General features: G+C 32.6%; 1 protein-coding gene across 4 annotated transcripts in view; it reads right to left on the bottom strand.

Moving 5' to 3' along the window:
- The window catches only part of LOC123680598 (basigin), a 40,652-nt gene extending 20,981 nt beyond the window's left edge, over nucleotides 1-19,671 (bottom strand). For 2 of the 4 annotated variants that reach the window (XM_045618602.1, XM_045618591.1), the window contains exon 1: nucleotides 19,352-19,671. In XM_045618602.1, coding sequence (XP_045474558.1) covers nucleotides 19,352-19,418 — 67 coding nt within the window. In that variant the 5' untranslated portion in view covers nucleotides 19,419-19,671. The remainder of the gene's footprint in view (nucleotides 1-19,351) is intronic. The other 2 variants (XM_045618599.1, XM_045618583.1) reach the window with 2 other exon arrangements.
- Between the last annotated feature and the right edge of the window lie 315 nt (nucleotides 19,672-19,986).

Here is a 19,986-nt window from a genome sequence, read left to right as displayed (position 1 = left end):
GCTCTTCAACTTACACATAGTAGAACACGCAAAGCAATAACTTGTCAGTTACAGATAGACTTACATAGATAAACTAATGGAATACTTCAAAAATGAAGATTCAAAGTGAATACTACGAAAACAGTTGCAAGTAAAGAAAGAGAAAGCAGGAAACGTCAAAATAGAAAATCAGACGATAGAATGAAAAAAGAAGCAAAATACCTAGGAGTAAAATCTAGACGAAAGAATGAATTTTATCAAACAGCTAAAAGAAAACAGGAAAAGGGCAAGGCAATTGCACTGGAGACTCTACCCGCTACTCAACCCAAAAAGTGAACTTTCCTTAAAAAACAAGCTGAAGATAATAAAAATAGTGCTGATATCAAGCAATACGTATGCACTAGTAACCTGGTATAATACGAAAGACAATAAGAAAGATAAGTTACAAAGTACATGTACTTTGTAACTGATCTTTTCTGTTCTGATTACTTTATTTAGTGCACTAAATAAAGTAATCAGAACAGCACTTGGCGCCCATGGTTTATAAGCAACAACAAATCAGAGAAAATTTCAAATTTACTATTGGGGAAATAGTTTACAAACAAATAATAAAGACAATAGAGACGCTAAAAGATAATGAGAATAAGAAATAAAGAAAGATAATACAAATCCCAATAAGACAGAAAAGAGGAAATGCTTCTTTCATAGAACCAAGTAGAAGAAAAAATAGAAATGAGAAGGGAGAAAAATCTCCCATATAACAGAAGAAAATAGGAGAAATTATAGTAGAGGCGTAGGGAAATAAATTCTAGTCCTAGACCTAGAAGATCTGTGATAGGCTCATGAGAATGCGATGTTCCCTATATAAAATCAGCCTCTTTATTCTGGAACACAATGTACAGGGTGGGCAAATTTCGATGTTTTAGCACTACAACTTTTAAACCAGATGAGATAGACAAAATCTGATACCCCATTCTCGATCTCTTTTTCTGAGAAACTAACAAGGGTAGTATTCATTTTTGGCCACCTTCTTTTGTTTTCGAGTTATAAGCGAAAATTGGAAAAATGGCAATATCGAAAAACATTTATATCTCCGCTAATACTGATGATAGAGCTCTGAAATTGATATATTATATAGGCACTTTTTTACGTAGAATCCAGTGGCGTGCTCGTATTTTCAAGCGGGTTTTTAATTACGAAGCTATGACCCAAAGTTATGTTTTTTTAAATGGGAACACTACATTTCTGTGCCATTTTCTGAAAGCTTAATTTTTCCTAATTTCAAAAATATATAACATCGTATGGTTTGTATTAAAATAAATAATAGGACATGGTCATAAACCTTTTTTTACCTAAGAGTCCCAATATTTCTATGGTTTCAACTGTTGATGAGTCCAGAAAAATTGAGCTTTCTATAACAAGAGCAGTGTCCTTCCGTCAATCTGATTATTTCTATGCTTTTCACTAATTTCTACTAAATTCGAATCAAGATATGTTTTATAAATTTCTCATCTAAAAATTGATTTGGAAATAACGAGAAGATCCACAAGGTCGAATGTTTCGATCGGAAGAGTTGTATTGGGATCGATGTACCAGGAGATTATTTACATAGGTCTCCAAATGAATACGCACAAGTACCAATCCATTCTGAGTAGCATATAAAACAACGCATATATGATTGAACTCAACAATTTAATTACGAAGGGAACAAACAAGAAATAATATTCAACCTAATAATGACAACAATTTCACAATGCACAGTCGACACTTCTTCTCGATATTTCGCATCAAATTCAATGGATGAATATTTAAAACTGTGTACAAGTTACCAAGGAAATTTTTTCCGAGATCATTTATATTTTTCGAAACTATTTTATAAAATAAATCTAGATTCGAATTTTGTAGGAATTAGAAAAAAGCATAGAAATAATCAGATTAATGGAAGGACACTACTCTTGTTATAGAAAGCTCAATTTTTCTGTGCTCATCAATAGTTGAAACCATAGAAATATTGAGACTCTTAGGTGAAAAAAGGTTTTTGACCATTTTCTGTTATTTATTGCAATACAAACCATACGATGTTATATATTTTTGAAATCAGGCAAAATTAAGCTTTCAGAAAATGGCTCAGAAATCCAGTGTTCCTATTTAAAAAAACATAACTTTGGGTCATAGCGTCGTAATTGAAAACTCTTTTGAAAATACGAGCACGCCACTGGATTCTACGTGAAAAAGTGCCTGTATATTGTTGTAATTTCAGAGCTCTATCATCAATATTAGCGGAGATATAAATGTTTTTCGATATGGCCATTTTTCCAATTTTCGCTTATAACTCTAAAACAAAAGAAGGTGGCCAAAACTGAATACTACTCTTGTTAGTTTCTCACAAAAAGAGATCGAGAATGAGGTATCAGATTTTGTCTATCTCCTCTGGTTTAAAATTTGTAGGGCTAAAACATCGAAATTTGCCCACCCTGTACAGGCTGTTCCAAATTCGGAGATTTGCACTGAAAGCACCTCGAGAATTATAAGGCTTAGAGAAAAAATCTTCAAGGACCCCTAATATATTTTTTCTTTTTCGAAAAAATAAGATATCAGAAATCAGATCGTAAATATTTTGCTTCCTTCTCGAATTACAGGGTGCTTCTGAAAAATGACAGTTTCAAATATTCCACTATATCTGTTCAAGATATTCCAAAACATCTAAAACGTTTTTTCCAATAATTTTCATGGTTGTGAAATGATGAAATGTGAGCGTACCTGTTGAAATCAGAGATCAAATATTTTTTTTATATCAAAAGAGATCACAAAACTTCTGCTTTCGATATACTCGGAAGCAAAATTAAGCTTTCCTTTCATTGAAATTAAAATGCATTTCGTGAGAAATAAACAGAAATGTCATTGCTCAACTAAACTCATTATACTATAAACGGTGACTCAGCATGAAGTGAAATATTCAATATTGGTAATTGTATTTATCAGCAGAAGCGATCACATGAATATGATCTTCTCCGCCCATCTAGGTTTTCTGGACAAAAAAGAATTTTAATGATATGAGCATTCATTAAAATTTGTTATTTTTAGCATCTATAGAATTTTCGAACAAAAAGGATCTATTCGGTGTAACAACTAAATTTCATACAAGCTCGTAATGATCACTTTTTAAATTATTATACTCGTACAGGTTCTGCAACAGTGGCGCGCAGATCAATATTTCAAGAAGGCATTAGTATGAAATATCTTCTATTTTTCAAGTAGAAACCGAAATAGTTATTTATAATACAAGTGCAGAAGGCATTGATATTCTTCCACGAGTTCAAAATTCAAAAATGAGCCACGAAGTGGCGAGTTTTGGAATGAACGAGTGGTAGAATGAGCCTTCTGTACGAGTATTATACATTATTTTCTCTAATTCATTGCATTTTCATTGAAATTAATGAAATATTTCCATAAATATAATTTAGTGATTTTTGCATTGAAAAATGTTGGTTGGCAGAACTGATTTCTTTAAGGCAAATTGATGAATTGACAGATAAAGCCGTGGCGGAAAGTTCGGAGTACCAACATAGAATAATAAAATATAACCATGAAAACTGTGCGTTTCTGATATATTCTCGCACGATTTTGTTCTACAAGATGTGGAAGAATGAACAGAATAACCACAGAATTAGAGAAAAGTAAATTTATATTTTAATTTTTTCAATCCTGTTTTACAGGATTACTATTGACAAACAAATTATCGAGCAATAAGAATCCCTCATATAAAAAATATGAGATATGGAATACCGAGCCACTGTCGCAGGACCCTGTATATTAGTTTTGGCATTTTCGGTAATAATTAATTACAAATAGCACCGAACCCTGTGCCACGCCTCATTACCCTAACAGGGCGAAATGCGACACGTGGTGATTAATTGACGTATTAATCAATAAATCTCACAGATTTTTTTGATATTCTATGAAAAATAGATTTTTACTCGGCATGTTAAACGAAGTTTCTCACGGCTCAGAAATTCAATCAATAAGTCAACAATTTGAATCCGTATAATAACTGATAAGAGAAACAGCAGTTCTTTGTTATCAGAGAATAATCAATTCTTTATTATGTAAGTACAGTTGGTTCATAGAAGTTCATGGAGATAATTTTATCTCAACAATGAACTGATCATATCTACGATTTTTGGACATTTATTGAAATCTATGGTTGATTAAAAAATGAATTGAAACGATTCATTACATACATTTAATTGTGACAATAACTATAATAGAAATTTTATGACACCCGTTGAAGGTGTGTAAATATAAAACATATCGTGAGAAGACTTGGAAGTACATGAAAACAAATAAAAAGAAAATGACTAATTTTCAAATAGCTATACCTAAAAACAAGAATACCAAATAAGATGAGCTTTATTTAAAAGAAGTGAAGGGAAACTTTATCCCATTTAATAATCATTAATTTCAATTTTTCAAATTAGTTATTCATTGAATAAATTAGCGAATATCCAAATATAAAAAGTATTATTCTTATTTCGACTATTACAATAGCTTACCCTGGACAAACATATTATATACTTTAAATTGATTAATTGAACAAAAATTCCTTTCTGTATAGTTACATACATTAGAACAACAATGATGGAGATCAAGTTGAAAAAGGATTATTGAAAACAATAAACTAAAGTCAACTCGTTGATGAGAAAAGAACACACAGTGTAAGAGGACGAAAATCCAAACAATATCAGGTTTCCATGTCTGAAAATACGGATGGATAAAAATATAATGTTTTAATTACTCAACCAATGGAGTGATTAGGGAAATTCATCGAACAGAAGGCCTTGACCTCAATTTTAACTGATGCAAATTACTGAAAGTAAGTGATGTGTAAGTCAAAACGAATTGGATTACACTGAAGCGAAAATATCAAATAAAAATATTAAGATAATTTTGGAATATTGAAATTAAAAACATGAATACCTGTATTATAAAAATAATATATGTAAATAAATTAAGGTAATTCCATCAGGGTTCTAAGTAATACATTATTCCATAAATTACTGTTCAGAATCTCTTGACACACCAATCTCGGAAAAATATGTGTATATTTTTTGTTGAAAATAGTTTGTTTTAACAATTAACGCATATTTTCTAATGCCACTGTCTGTATTTACTATTGACTAACGGATTATAGCATGATACGATATGATACATGATTTCAATCATATTTAAAGATTAGTATGATTTTCCATTTTGTTGTTCAGTTGTGAAGATGAAAGTAGTAAAAAAAAGGATAGAAAAATTAAATGAATAAGAAAAATTTCGACTTCACAGATATTGTATTATTTATTGACAGTACAAGTTTATACATATAGGTATTACTTAAATTCTTTCCTTCCAGGACTAATCTAATCTAATTAATCTATTTATTATTTTTGTGTTTTTATTGTCAGTTTCCTTATGAAGTATCGTTTAGGTTTGAGAGAATTACCAGTAACAAAAACTCCTATTTGCATTAAGCCCATTATCGAATTCAACAGCGGTAAACCTACCCTGAAAATTTTAAATTTTCTCCGTGCGAGAGTTATCGTGTTTACGGACGGACGACAGCACATAACGAAATTTGATGACAGATTAGTCATATGAAATTGAACTACATCTGAATTAGTTCTATATAACTTATATTCTGCAATGTTCTTCATCCAAAACATTGTATGGTTAAAGTTATGAATCGAAATCCAGCAATTACTTTTGAAGTTGTGCAAAAAATAGCAAATCAAATGCACATCTGATTATATAAAGATATTATTTGTTGGAATAAAATTTGTATTCGAAGCATATCCGTCAGGCATACAAAAATTATGAGAAATGGGACCAAGAAGTGAAATTAACATATGGACAACCGAAGGGTATTGTAATATTTGAATAGATTGTAGATGAAAACTGACACCAAGGATCATGGTCAAGAATTGAAGATTGAAAAGAATTTTTTCGAAGTCAACAATTGTGCTTATGTGTGAAAGCGTCATGATGCTTTTTTTTAGCAGGAATAGAAACTTGTGGAGATTAGATAATATTTGCTGGTTGAACTTCAATTGTTACTTGTAATCGATGTGATATTATTGAACCCATTCAGTAGGCCCAGATTCAATTTTCATAAATGATTGTTGCATTTTTTTGGAGTTCTTTGTCAGTTTAATGAAATTATGGTTGACCTGTTCATCAGAAAGATTAAACTTTATGAACCTTCAGACCGCTAGCAGCTCTGACAACCTCCTCAACAACAAGAGATTGATCGACAGTTTGCTAAACACCATGCTGTGAAGGTTTAGGTCGATGATTGAAGCGATAAACTGAAATGGTAAAATATTTACGTTCACTGCAGGTTTAATGGTTTTCCGACCCTCTTTGGCAGTCTCAGAAACTCAGAACTAACCGGTTGCGTTCCATGTAGGCTATGTTACTGTGTCACGTTCCTATCTAAGACACATCAATGTTGACCCCAGTGAAACTTGCAGAACCACTTTGGAATTATCGATTTTTTTGGCCAAAATTTTTTCCCTAATGATTCACCTTGAATTGGTTAGCTTAACGGTGAAGCTAGCAGAATCCAAGTTTTTTTTTCAAGTAATGTGGCGACAGAAAACAATTAGACATAATGTCTGTGTCTAGCCGAATTTCTTGTCACAATACTTAATATAACTGTACCTGCATTAGTGTAACAATGGTCTTTCCTGGTACTTGCACACAACTTTCTCATTCATAAGGTTAGAAAGATTCAATAGGGAATAACTTTCACCTACCACAATTAGAGTGCAGCTACCATGATACCATTGCGCAGGCATACAACTTAGAGAATAAGAAAGGGAAGAAGAAATTCACGGTGTACAATATGATTTTATGTTTGTAACCCAGGTATAAAACTGGGAAAAGAAGATTTGAGTGGAGTAGGTTACGAGGTGATGACCAGTTGAGTTAGTAGAGTGTTCAAGTATGCTTCCAACTGCTGTACCACAATAAAGTTCTCGACTGTCGTCCATCAGTGTTTCAATGATCCCCATGAAAATGCGATACCCAAAAGAAAATTCAGAAGTTTGTCAATGCCAAACGTTAACCCAAAATTATGGTGTAATAAAATTTTTCATGTACATAGATTCGTTTGCATTTGGTACTGCTAGTTTAGGGTGAATCTATAGAAGTACCAATGATATCTCATTAAACTGAAGAGTAAATAAATTAGCCTGAATAGAGCCTAAAATTACTATGTAAGTGAATATATTCTGAGGAGTTTCTTTGAAGTAGGGTTCTGCTAGCTTAATGGTAAAGTTAGCGAAACCCAGGATTTTTTTTTAAGAAACGTCAATTAATGAATTTGGCAGTTAGTTCAAACGTGACCCTAAAATGAGAATAAATTTACAGTGTAATCAGATTGTCCATAAAAAAAAATGATTAGCTTCTTGGTTGGTTTCTTCCACAATTGTAAAGTCAAAACATTTTTCAATAGGGTAATAAATTAGCCTTAAGTTATGGCCCAAAAAAAGTCGTTCTTCCAGCTTCACTTGGTTGGTTATTTGGACCAGTGTCCATCAGGATTCACAGTTATGGCGTCTCTAATAGGAAATGAACCTGTTATTTCAATGGAATAACACTGCCGCAAACGTTTCAATATTTCTTGCATCGTGACACAATTTACAAATGAGTTGGGTTCAGAACTCTAGAACGAAGTAATCGGCAATTAGAACAGAACAACTTCGAGGCTGAAGACGAAGAGCGAGAATACCAGCATCCAACGAAAATGCAAGGCGAGCATCAATAAGTAGCGGTGCCGTTTTGAGAGTAATCACTCCATTTGTATGCAATTTGAAAGCTCGGGGTGTAATGACGAATTGTAGGCATTTTGCATTAAGAAAGGGAAGAAAAGCGTTCATCTTTCTGATCCGTGACATGACACAAAACTCGTTAGTGGTCTAATCTTCAGCGTTTTGCCGATATAGTAGTTTGATTTCAGTGTCGTTCGAAATTTACAAGACATATCATGCAATGGGCCATTTTAATAAAATGGTTAAACTGCATTACTCCAATTCCCATTCAAGAAAATAGATGTTATAACGCCGGAAACTAACTTCAGATACAATTTCACAAGCAGGTATATTCTCTATTTGAACGAGGAAGTATTTAAGGAACGAGATTGTTTCAATGAATGTACTATTCCAGTTCCAAGGAATGTTCTTGCACGTGATGTTTCAATCCTAAGACAGGTTTCTGGTGTTCCAAATCTCGCCTATAAATTAAATTTCAAATCTCAAATTCAGCTAGTACTGGCTGAAATCTAAAACAACGTAAGCATCTTTTCTGAAATCTCAACTATCATTGAAAATCTTCCAGAAAAAATTCTCTGTTCCTTTCTCGAGATAGGCGCACCCGTAGCCGATTCATCAGCGACCAATCACGTACGATGAATTGACAAATTATCGCGTCTTTGCAAATTCCAGTAGCGTGACATGAATTGAAGCGTGCAAAATCGTTGCAGCTCATAACTGGAGTAAATATTTATTAATAAAAGTTGCAATTTACTTTTAGTTGGAAGCAAATCCTTCAACAATGATGCATCTGGTCAGTGGCAGATTATTTGTTGAAAAAAAGAGTGTGTTGTGGCTTTTAGAGCAACATGGCTGATGTGCTGAATGTGAGAGAGATAGGAATTATTATAAGCTGCCTTAAAATGTTGTAATATTGCAGTATGTCTCCATTGTTATAATGTAAAATGTATTCCGTATGGATCCATCGTCTTCTGAGCAGAATAATTTGCTCACAAGTAATAAGTAATCATTATAAATACGGATTGAAGGATAGGCCTTTACCTGTACCTTTTACTAAAAGCAAATACTTTAGCTCTGCCTTTTTCCTTTTCAGCAAATCCTTTTTTTTTATCAATAATATGACTTAATGAAATCTAACTTCTGACAAAATATCAATTGCAAAAATAGGAGTCTCGTTAATTTTTTAGGGTGCATTTATTCAATCTCAAATTAATAACCAGGGGCGGTCCCATAGGCCATTCTGCGTCCGGGTTCAAAAAATATTTTGGCATTCTCTCAACACTTTTGGTAGAAGTAACTGAAGTTCAATTGAAAGATTAATTCCTAGCTTCATGGAAATATCGTTCCTTAAGAGTTCATTACTGATTGCTTCTCCAATTTTGGTCAGTTCTCGTGATTTCCCTTTTGGAATAAATATTCTTCGCGTCATCAACGAGGACAAAATATTTTCCTTAACCCTTCTACAAACAAGGGGAATCTTTCAACTCAAGAAGAGGATCATCGGCTCAAGAAAGAGTAACCAAAATTAGTTTCGATTCTTACCCCCGTGCATGAGGAGCATATATCTATTTCACCACCAATCGATCCAGGCAAACATCTGAAACTCCAAGCTATTAAAGCGACTTTAGTTTCACGGGTGCGTTAGTGCATTATAACGAAGAAAATTCAGCGGTCTACAAAGGATATATTCAACACAAGGAAAAGAGATATTTATTTTGTCATCGCCGTTTAAATTAACTTTTTTACTTTGAAACCCCCAAAAAACAGTCAATTCCCACTTTCTCATACATATCTATCTAACTACATCGGAATGAACCAGAAAAACAATAATTTTGAATATGAAACTGATTAATGGACTAAGTATAATACTCATACAATTACATTACATCTCAGTTCTTCGCAGTGTTACTCTCAATGCTTTCTACATGCACTCTTTGATGACTGTGTTCATGAGAAATATTATATTCAACTGATAAAATGTTTTTTAATGTCATTACAACATCAAAATTTCTAAACATTCGTATGTGAAACTAACGATTGCATGCATATAAGTCAATTTGAAAATACTTCAAAAATGATAATAAAAAAAAATAATCGATAAACACAACGTTCAAATAATAATGAACAGATTAAACTATTATGAAATATGAACTCATAAATAATATTGTACTGCATTGTATATTCATGTACCGGGTTTTTCACCATAATTTGACCCCCCCTTTAACATTGTTACTAAAAGAGGTACAAAAAAATGTTTTCAACAAAAGTTTCATGAAATCGACTAGTGTTTTCTAAAATGAGTTCAAAAAATTAAATATATACAGAGTGGGCAACATATTGCCTGCAACTTCATTTTTTCAAATGTAACACCCTGTATATTTTTCTATATTTGACTATCTCTTTTTCCCCTGATTTCGAATAATTAACATATGTTTGGTCTATCTCTCTTATTCTGAGTACTACAGAGTTTCAAATTTTAAGAACCACCTGGCATGCTCAGTAATCAGTTTTCAAGTGGTAGGCTGCGATAACTCAAAATGCCCTTTTAAGAGTTCCAATTTATAGTGAAAAACGTATGTCATATATCGTTAACAATGAGATAACTCAAAAAAGGGCATTTTGAGTTATCGCAGCCTACCACGTGAAAACTGATTACTGGAGCATGCTAGGTGATTCTTAAAATCTGAAACTCTGTGGTACTCAGAATAAGAGAGATATGTTATATATTCGAAATCAGGGGAAAATAGCTAGTCAAATATGGAAAAATATACAGGGTGTTCCATTTGAAAAAATGAAGTGGCATTCAATATGTTGCCCACTCTGTATATATTCAATTTTTTGAAATCATTTTAGAAAACACTAGTCGATTTCATGAAACTTTTGTTGAAAACATTTTTTTGTACCTCTTTTAGTAACAAAGTTAAAGGGGGGTCGAATTATGGTGAAAAACCCGGTACATGTAATGTTTTCTCACCGGTCAGGCAAATCCACGGTTATCTGTGTACAATTTTTGACACAATAAGAAAATATCGTTCACGTTACAAATCGACCACTTCCATTTGTTTTTTGGTTTGACTGCATAAGCGCTATTATTGAAATATACGACATTCAACACATATTTGTTAATTGTTGGATGTGCTATTTGTTATTTCATGCTGCATGCAGTAGCTCGACAATTCTGAGGCACCCTATGCTTTCAATCGGCAGCAGTATCTAATGGAAGTTTGGATTCGTATGATTGAACAAAAAGAATAATACATATTTTACACAATTGCACTTTTTTTTTTCTGATACCATAAAATATTTCAAATTTTTGAAGAATTGAAAATGTAAGGTATTTACTAGATTTGACGATATAATGGGTTTTCCAATGGGAACGATACAATTTGAAATAGTTATAATGGCAACATAGTGTATAATAGTCTTTAATCATGGAAAGATACTCGCTTCAACAACGTTTAGAAATTGGTAAATTGTTTTATTGAAATCAGTGCTGAATGATAAACAATTTAATCAATAGTTGCATTCAGTGATGGAGCTTATTTTTGGTTAATTGGAGTGATGAAAATCAACTTGAAACTATTGAGATACAATTTCATCCAGATAAAGCACTGTGTGGCTTGCACAGTTGCACTCCACGATGGCGGAGTGATTGGTCCATATTTCTTTGAGGCAATTTTTTTGAGAGAAACAGTCAATTGAATTCGAAATGATTTTTCCCCCTGCTATTGTTGAGAATAATCTGGTGGTTGTGTGGTTTCCATAAGAGGGTGCAACCTGCTACATAGATCACCTTATTAACAATCGATTTATTGAAAACAAAATTTGGTGATGAAATTATCTCAAGAAATAGTCTACTGTGATTTATTGAAAACAAAATTTGGTGATGAAATTATCTCAAGAAATAGTTTAGTGTGATTTAACACCTTGTGATTTTTTCTTTGGGGAACTTTTAAGTCACAAGTTTATGCTGATAATCCAATACTCCACAATTGAAAATCAACAATGGATGAAAAGGACCAGGTTTATTTATCGTATTTTGTAGAATATAACTTCCTGAACAAGAAAAAAGTCTATGGGTCAATGTCAATCCTATGACTAGTTTCCGAAATACAGAGTGTCGAAGTTGGAAAATGGCATTTCTTTCTTTGAAGAAATGCCATTTCCTACAAGAAATGTTACTTTTAACATTTCTCGTAGGAAAACATCTTGAATGAAACACTTTTGCCCGACAAATATTGCTTACCCATAAAGTGATAATTTTAAACTGATTTTTAATCAAATTTATTGTTAGATACAGGGTGAGTCGAACATTATTCAAAATTAAATTCGTTCAGTTAATAATTCACCCTGTAATTGAAAAAGTCGTACGTAGAATTTTCCAACTTTTTGTCAATACTCTTAGTTCGAGTACACTTTTATAATGTCAAAAAGTATTGGCTTTTCTATGATAAGTTTTTGAGATACACAGGGTAATACCGTTATTAAAAAAGTTGTATACAACGAAAATTTCATACATTTGAACGGTACGAGACACGTTTGCGTTAACTTATTGTTATTTTGTCATTGTACAATGAAAGTGTACAGGGTGACCCAAAGGACCCCGCACGTTTTATATGGGAAATGGCTTTGCGTGAATTTGGCTGAAGTTTTGATATGTTGTAGTTCTTGATAAACTGATCAGAAGTGTCTATAGCCACAAAGCTCAAAAATGGACAGTTTTCGAGATATGGAGCTTTGAAAATGGATTTTTTGCAATTTTCGGGGTTTTTGCTCATCAATTGGGGAGCTCTCATTTCTGGTTGGGATGGAATTTGGATATTCGGCGGCCAGAACCCGACTGAGAAATGATCTTCCTTGGTTATATTAGGCACCGCCATCGATAATTTTTTATACACTGCTCCACATTGGCTATGAAATGAGATACAAAATCCAAGATCTTCCATACATCTTTTCATGCCACAAGATGACGCCAGAATAATTCACATGACCGAGAAACGACATATTGTGAGATTTTTTTAAGAGAGGTCATAATAACTGAATCCTCATATATCTGATGTTCAATAATATCAAATATGTTAGCCAAAATGTTCAAAACCAGGCACCGCGAGGTGTAATGGGGGAAAATCGTAAAATCAAAATCATATATCCTCAGGGATAACAATTGTGATCACTATTGATGTCATTTACATATGATATGTGGTTTGTTTCTCACAAATCTCGATAATCTGACAATGGGGTGCCAAGACATTTTCTTCAGAATGTCTCGAAATTGATGATAGCATCTCACAGACAAACGAATCCGTGAAAATGTCTGCAGTTTTGATACAATATAGTACTATCCGGGTAGAATATAGAAGTCCAAGTGTTGGAAGCTAACTATGAATGGAACTTCCGATATTAACCCATGAATTCTTGAAAATACAATTTTTTTATGAACTTTTTGAACTTCACACATACGAATGAATACTATCTAATAATATGATCGTTGGCAAAATGAATGAGCACCTCAAGAACTATAAGACTTCAATATTTATTGAAAACCAGTCTAAAATTATTACGTTAAGCAATATTTGTCGCACAAAAGTGTTTCTTTCAAGAAGTTTTCTTAACAGAAATGTTTCTTCAAAGAAATGCCATTTTCCAACTTCCTGTATCTCGAAAATTAGTCATATGATAGAGTTGGACCCATAGATTTTCTTGTTCTACGAAAAGTCAAGAATTAAAAAAATTGAGTACCTATAGTTTTTTTCTGACATGTCATAAAATATAAGGAATCCATTTCGCACTTTCGATCCAGACAATGAGACATAAAAACCGATCGAGACGGAATCGTATTAATTTGTTTTGAAAGGAAGACTGTAAATATACACTTCATTTTACAACAGATCATAAAGCGAATATTTCATGTTCCGTTGGAAATGAACAAACGGGACACAAACTGCCGTCACATGGTAGTGAGGATGTACGTGTGAAAATTTTAATAAGCAGGAGAATGAATGATAAAAATGAATACGTTCTCTCAATTCCTGAACAATTAATATCCTGCCATGATCTAATCACATCCCCTTTAATCTTATTGATCAATAGAAATAATACGTTTCAAAATTGTTTTTACTAAAGTGTATGAGGTGTCCAAATTATTAATTTTAATAATGAAAAATAAATAAGAAAAATCCGTACGTCCACCGTTCAGAGCTTTTCTTGGGAACTATGAGAGCTAACCGCTTCAAATTTGATACAAAAATTAGTTGTTACAGCGCATTGACCCTCCTAGCTAGAGGTCACGATCCAATAATTATAAAGGCAAAAAAACAAAGGATCAAATTTTGAAAAATTTAAATAACATGAATAGACTACACAGTATTATTGAATTTCAAGCGTGTAATATTATGATTATACTGAATACAGTATTTCTCCCCACAAGGTTCTAGCACAATTAGTCATAGAGTGATAATTTTTCCAATATTTTCCCTTGAATATAATGCTTATATTATCAGCCTTACAACCCTTCAATACCCTAGTGAGTAATGCTTAGTGCCATCAAAATTATGGCTACAGGCTTCATTCAGAAGAGATTGAAATACTCTTTTCATTTCATAAAAATATTCATGAGCGAGAAAAAATTTCCGGATTTAATTTGACCTAATTCTGTCATTATAAACGTCAAAAAAATTTGGGTACCCACGAGGAAAAAATTTCCACTAAAATTCATCCGTTGCGATGGTGATGTGTCAGAAATACACGTTCTGATTGGTTAAAAATCACATGTGTGGAATTTTCATTGAAAAATCTTTAGATTCGGAATATCCATCAACAATAAACTCTTAGGTAAAGTTTGCGAAATCTCCCATGTATAATTCTACTTTATTCAATAAACGGGGTGTTCTACCATTGTCGCGACGCTATACAGGGGTCAATGGAACCCTTAACTGTTATGAAGACTGGATGAATTTTAGTTGTCCAAGTTCATGATCTTCTGATAAACACCCTGTACATTTTTTGTCTAAACTGCAAACAGTCTTATAATACTACATATTTGCAGGATCGAAAATTAAAAAGGTTTTGTCGAAAAAACTTTTTCAGCAAAAATATTCGAAAATATGTGAGTCATCGTCGCCATAATTTCTTTCATAAGAATCCCATCAATCCCATCATGACCATTGAGTTTTTACTCAATTTACGGCATTTTTCTGAAATTGTCATCAAATCTAATGATGCAATTTTATACTGAGTGTGCCATTTGAATTAAGGAAGTAGTAGTTTGTTTCCGGTATAACCGGAAATTGTAGATATTCGAAAATATTTTTGGAAGAAAGATCATTGTCTCAAAACCCAATATGCAAATTTTCAGCATAATATTATGATTAGTTTTCCATGAACGTCTAAGACGCCATCGCGATGAATCACCCTGTATTTCAGTCTTATGATTAGAGTTATTTTTCAATATGAAATAAAATGTAAGACTGTAAACTGGCAAATATTTTGATCTGTTGTCGATTAATCCAGACAGACAACCTATTCCTCTCTAAAGAAACTGTGGAAATAAAAACACGCACTCTACACTCCCTATGCATAATAACTATTTTATCCCATTCCGAATAAACAATGTATAGCGTGAGAACCATCACAAAAACCATCAAATTCCAATTCTTCGTTAGACCAACGCACACGTTATGACTCATTTAAAGAGTTTACGCGATCTATTGTAATTAATCCGAACTTAATGGAATTAGTCCTAAAATAACGCGGTTTTCTAACTTGAGTCCTCTCACATTGTTTGGAGGATGAATAGATAAAGCAAATATGTTAATATACACAGGGTGTTTCTTAACTACAGTACAAAACTTCGGAGGGTGATCCGTTAAGTCGTTAAAAAATGTTATTTTTGAATATAAATAAATTTTTTCAAGTTAATATTAATGAAGGAAGTACGAGAAAATTTTCTTAATCAAGAATTGCCTATTTTTAGGGTTAAATTAAATGACAAATATTGTAGATAGAGTTTCGGGAATAGGGAGTTTTTCAAAAGAATTTTTTTTTTTTGAGAATTTTTTTTCAGATTTCTCAAATATTGATAATTTTCCATATTTCGGCAAAAATCCAGATACCTTTTTTTCATCTTAATTTCTTTATGACTTTTGAAATTTTCTTTATGATACTAAGCGCTCAAAATGTACTTCTCCAGACATCATTACGAATAAAATCAGCTAGCATATATATTTTAGGAACAGTATCGTTTGTAATTCTAACAATGATTTCATAACAAGTTTTCTACCTATCCCTATTCTCCAGTGCAATATTGTCATAAACTAGTAATGTACACAATTTTAGCCAATCAGAGAAACCCTACCCTCGTAAATCATAAAAGTGTCATTCATCTCGAGCCATAAAATACAGTCCAAGATTCTATTGGCGTTCATGTTGCAAAAAGGCGTAAACCTTTGGGAGGCGTTCCAAAAAGCATAATTCTATTTGAAAAACATCTACAATTAGAGCAAATCAAGCAATTTCAAAAAAATGCTTGCACCAATTCAAAACTCATAATATCACTGAACATTTGTGGATGAGTTACTTGAAATGAGAAGTCTCTCTAAAGCTGAATAGTCATTTAAAGAAAGTGTTTAATTTCAAAGTTCAATTTTCGGAATACTATCGATTTTTTTTTGAAAATCGAGACGAGATCTTCAAGTTCACTATCACGTCATTGTTCACTCAAAAAATGAAATGAATCCGACCTGTACTTTGGAATTGGAATGCACTGAAATTAGCACTGAAATAGCAGTGGTATGAACAAGGTATTGAACACCCTTAAATCGATTTTGTACAGTTACTGAAGTAATAAGGCGCTTATTTAGCCCTAATTCATTTGAAATTATTGGGTCCAGTAAGGTCTCAGTGGACACCCCAGCCAATAGATTCCAGACGAAAATGTACGACACTGACTTTTTTTTGTATTGTTTAGGTTGAACAACTGAAAATAAAACCTTTGGTCTCTTTGGTTTTCTTCATATCAAAAATAAAAAAAAGAAAATTTACTTATGCCAAACATGAACAACATAACATAAAAACCAAAATTAAACAATTTCGACTGTTAAGTAAATTTTAACTGAAGATGGACATTTTGCTCATTTACTTCGAAGTCAAATTCGCTTTTTAATTACGTTTGGTTTTTACCCATGAAAACACAACATAATAAAAAGTTGCATTTTTAGTTGCTCAATCTAAAATAATAACTACAAAAAAGCCAGTGGCGTATATTCTTTTTTTTTCAATATTGGTGGCTGTGGTGCACAATGAGACGCTACTGAACCTAATAATTTAATCTTGTTATGGCTAAACAAGCCATAAGCGGCTTATTATAACTGAACCAAATTTCAACCAAATCGGTTTAAGAACATTTATGATATTTATTTGAGAACAAATGCAAAAAGTGCAATAAAAAACTTGATGCTCTGAATACGTGGCTCCTTTAGGGAGAAATGATTTCCCCTAGTGCCGGAGGTCCAGGTTAATGTCACGAACGACTTCCTACTATAATTTTTAAAATTGAATTTCATCGCTGAAACAATATTATAATCCAATCCCTGTCGCATATATGAATCTGTACAATGGAAAGTTTCCCCTATATCTACTGTCTTTTTCACGTGCTTTTTCCAAGGGAAGAACCCTTTTCGTTCTGCGCATATGTTTGAAATTTTTGAGTTTTGACTGCAGGTTTGTAATCAGATGGAAAAGGTCCATTCCAAAATCGAAAAAAAAATTACGAATTTAAAAAGCGCAAAAGTTTCTAGGTTTACGTTTTGGTAGATTAATTAAAAAATTGTATTGAAAAAAATCGCCTTTATCTTGCGTCGAAAGTCTACTCAATAAAATATATTTGTTGGCTTGATAGTTATGAATTGTCGAATATCTTATCAATAAGAGCAATACAAGAAATGCTTTGATACATCGATGACGCGTAGCCTAATGCATAAAGTTCTAGGACGTAAATAATTGTAAATTGTATCTTTCAATGATTTGAAATAGAAGGAAATAATAAGACATAGTCTGAAATTTGCAATGTGTATTATATTTAAGCATAACATAAGTGTATCCTACAAAAAATTCTTTAAAACTACTATTGTATGCGCCATCAGCTGTTTTGAATCCATCTCGAAATATTCAGATTAAGATTTGAAAGATCTGATAATTTGCACTAACTAAAAATTTGAATTAGGAGCAATCAATGAAAATTCACTCAATCGGAGTAATCCAATTTTTACAGATCTTAAATTAGTGCCTGGAAGTCGAGAAGAGTCCTAAGAATATGTGAACAAAAATACATTCATACGACACAGTGGAAAATTTTATGAGCAATATAAGGTTGAAGAATTCACAAATATAAATTTTAGCAAATTCATAACTTCAATTTATTTCCGAGTTTTGAAGAAGGATTCTTTATGAGTTACCTATAATATAGGTACGTTCTGAAATAAAAAGCGAACTTGTTCAAAGGTCTGCTTCTTTGTTCATACAAATAAACCTTGTTAGAAGAAAAAATAAGAATCAGAAGAGGAAATAAAAAACAAATTGTATTCGCCTCCTAATCAGAATGATAATAGGTTAGAATTTTGAGATATTCATACTCGAATATAACAAGTTCGTTTTATTTACGAGGTATCGTATTTGTAACTCCTGATATATAAATAACACGCCAGACAATGATAACCGAATCTTTATGGATCAAAATATATGAACAGTATAAATTCTGGCCGAAAAATACTTAGAATAGAGTAAATCCGAACTTGAATTTCGTCCCATTATTTTAGTTTAGTTATAGATATAGACTGAGAATTAATTAGTTGATTTCATGACTATAGTTTTGGCTGACACATCTATTTAAATATTTGTCATAAGCAAACCTATGTAGTTGATATGTGTTATATATATCCTTGAATAGATAGATAGAAAATCGATTATCCATATCGGCTTAATTTATACCTATACCTAGATAACTGGTACATACTGGAAAAAACACCTCCGTCTAAGAAATAAGAAAAACTTCAAAAATGAGCTTCAGTAATGAAATAAATGTTTTGCAGTCTTAAAATGAGATCTATCGGAATTTGAATGTGATAAAGTAGGTTTGGTGATCAAAGCTGATAAACTTTGGAAATCAAGATCTTTACAAATAAAAAGTACTCCCATAAATCAATATTGGAACTATGATTATTCGAATATGATTTCAAAAGATTAAGATAAAAATGAGTATTATGAGAAGCTATTTGAAGATAATGCAAATAAAGACACAAAAAGAGACCTTCATGACATTATTCTATGCGTCAACTATTGTTTCATGAATTAATTCTTGAAATATCGAATAAAACTGCCTGAACTATGACTAATAAACGTTTATCCGTCTCGAATATGATGATTTCTTGGTATTCTTCAATATAAACCTTGGATTATCAAATGACCTACAAGAAATGAGCAAGCCCGTAGATAATAATTAGTAAACCTATTAATAGTCCAATGGGAAACGCTAACACGAAGGATTTTTCAGTCTAACTTACCTGCAGAATAAACAAAGTCGACGAGAAATATAGAACTGAAAATACAACACAACACCGAAGATTTCATTTTAGCTGGGATTTCTTTAATGCTAACACCTCGAATTCGTTCACCGCTATTAGGAACGCCTATACATCCGGCACCACTTGGAAGAAAACCGTCAAAGGGAAATTCGTATCATGTGTCCAGGAAAATGAAAGGGGGAAAAATAAAAATGGCGATACCCTCACTTCGCCCAACGATCAGCAATAAATGGCACAACTATTTTTATGTAACCAGTCGCTCCTTGACGTCATTAATCGTCATTGAAAAGCATGCGCTCATTCGAGAATTCAGAAATCTGTGAAACAATTGTCGATGTCAAGATCGGAACTGTCAAATTGAGTTGTTCCAGCGGAACATAGAGGAATTCGAACTGCGCAAAGGCGTTTTTTCACGAGCCATCAAATAATAATTTCTTTACGTCATAACTGATGAACGAAGAACGAACTAGAAGGATTATTTTCATACCTGAAGAGGGCATTTTATCATTGAGTCATTTCGTCACGATGACTATTTTTCGAATTTCAAGCCGGCTCAAACGATTTGATTGACATACTGATGAAGAATTCGAGGTTAATTTGATTCTGTCGGGTCG

This window comes from Harmonia axyridis, chromosome 1 (genome assembly GCF_914767665.1).
Source record: "Harmonia axyridis chromosome 1, icHarAxyr1.1, whole genome shotgun sequence".
NCBI lineage: Eukaryota > Metazoa > Arthropoda > Insecta > Coleoptera > Coccinellidae > Harmonia > Harmonia axyridis.
This window is presented reverse-complemented; position numbering and strand designations above follow the sequence as displayed.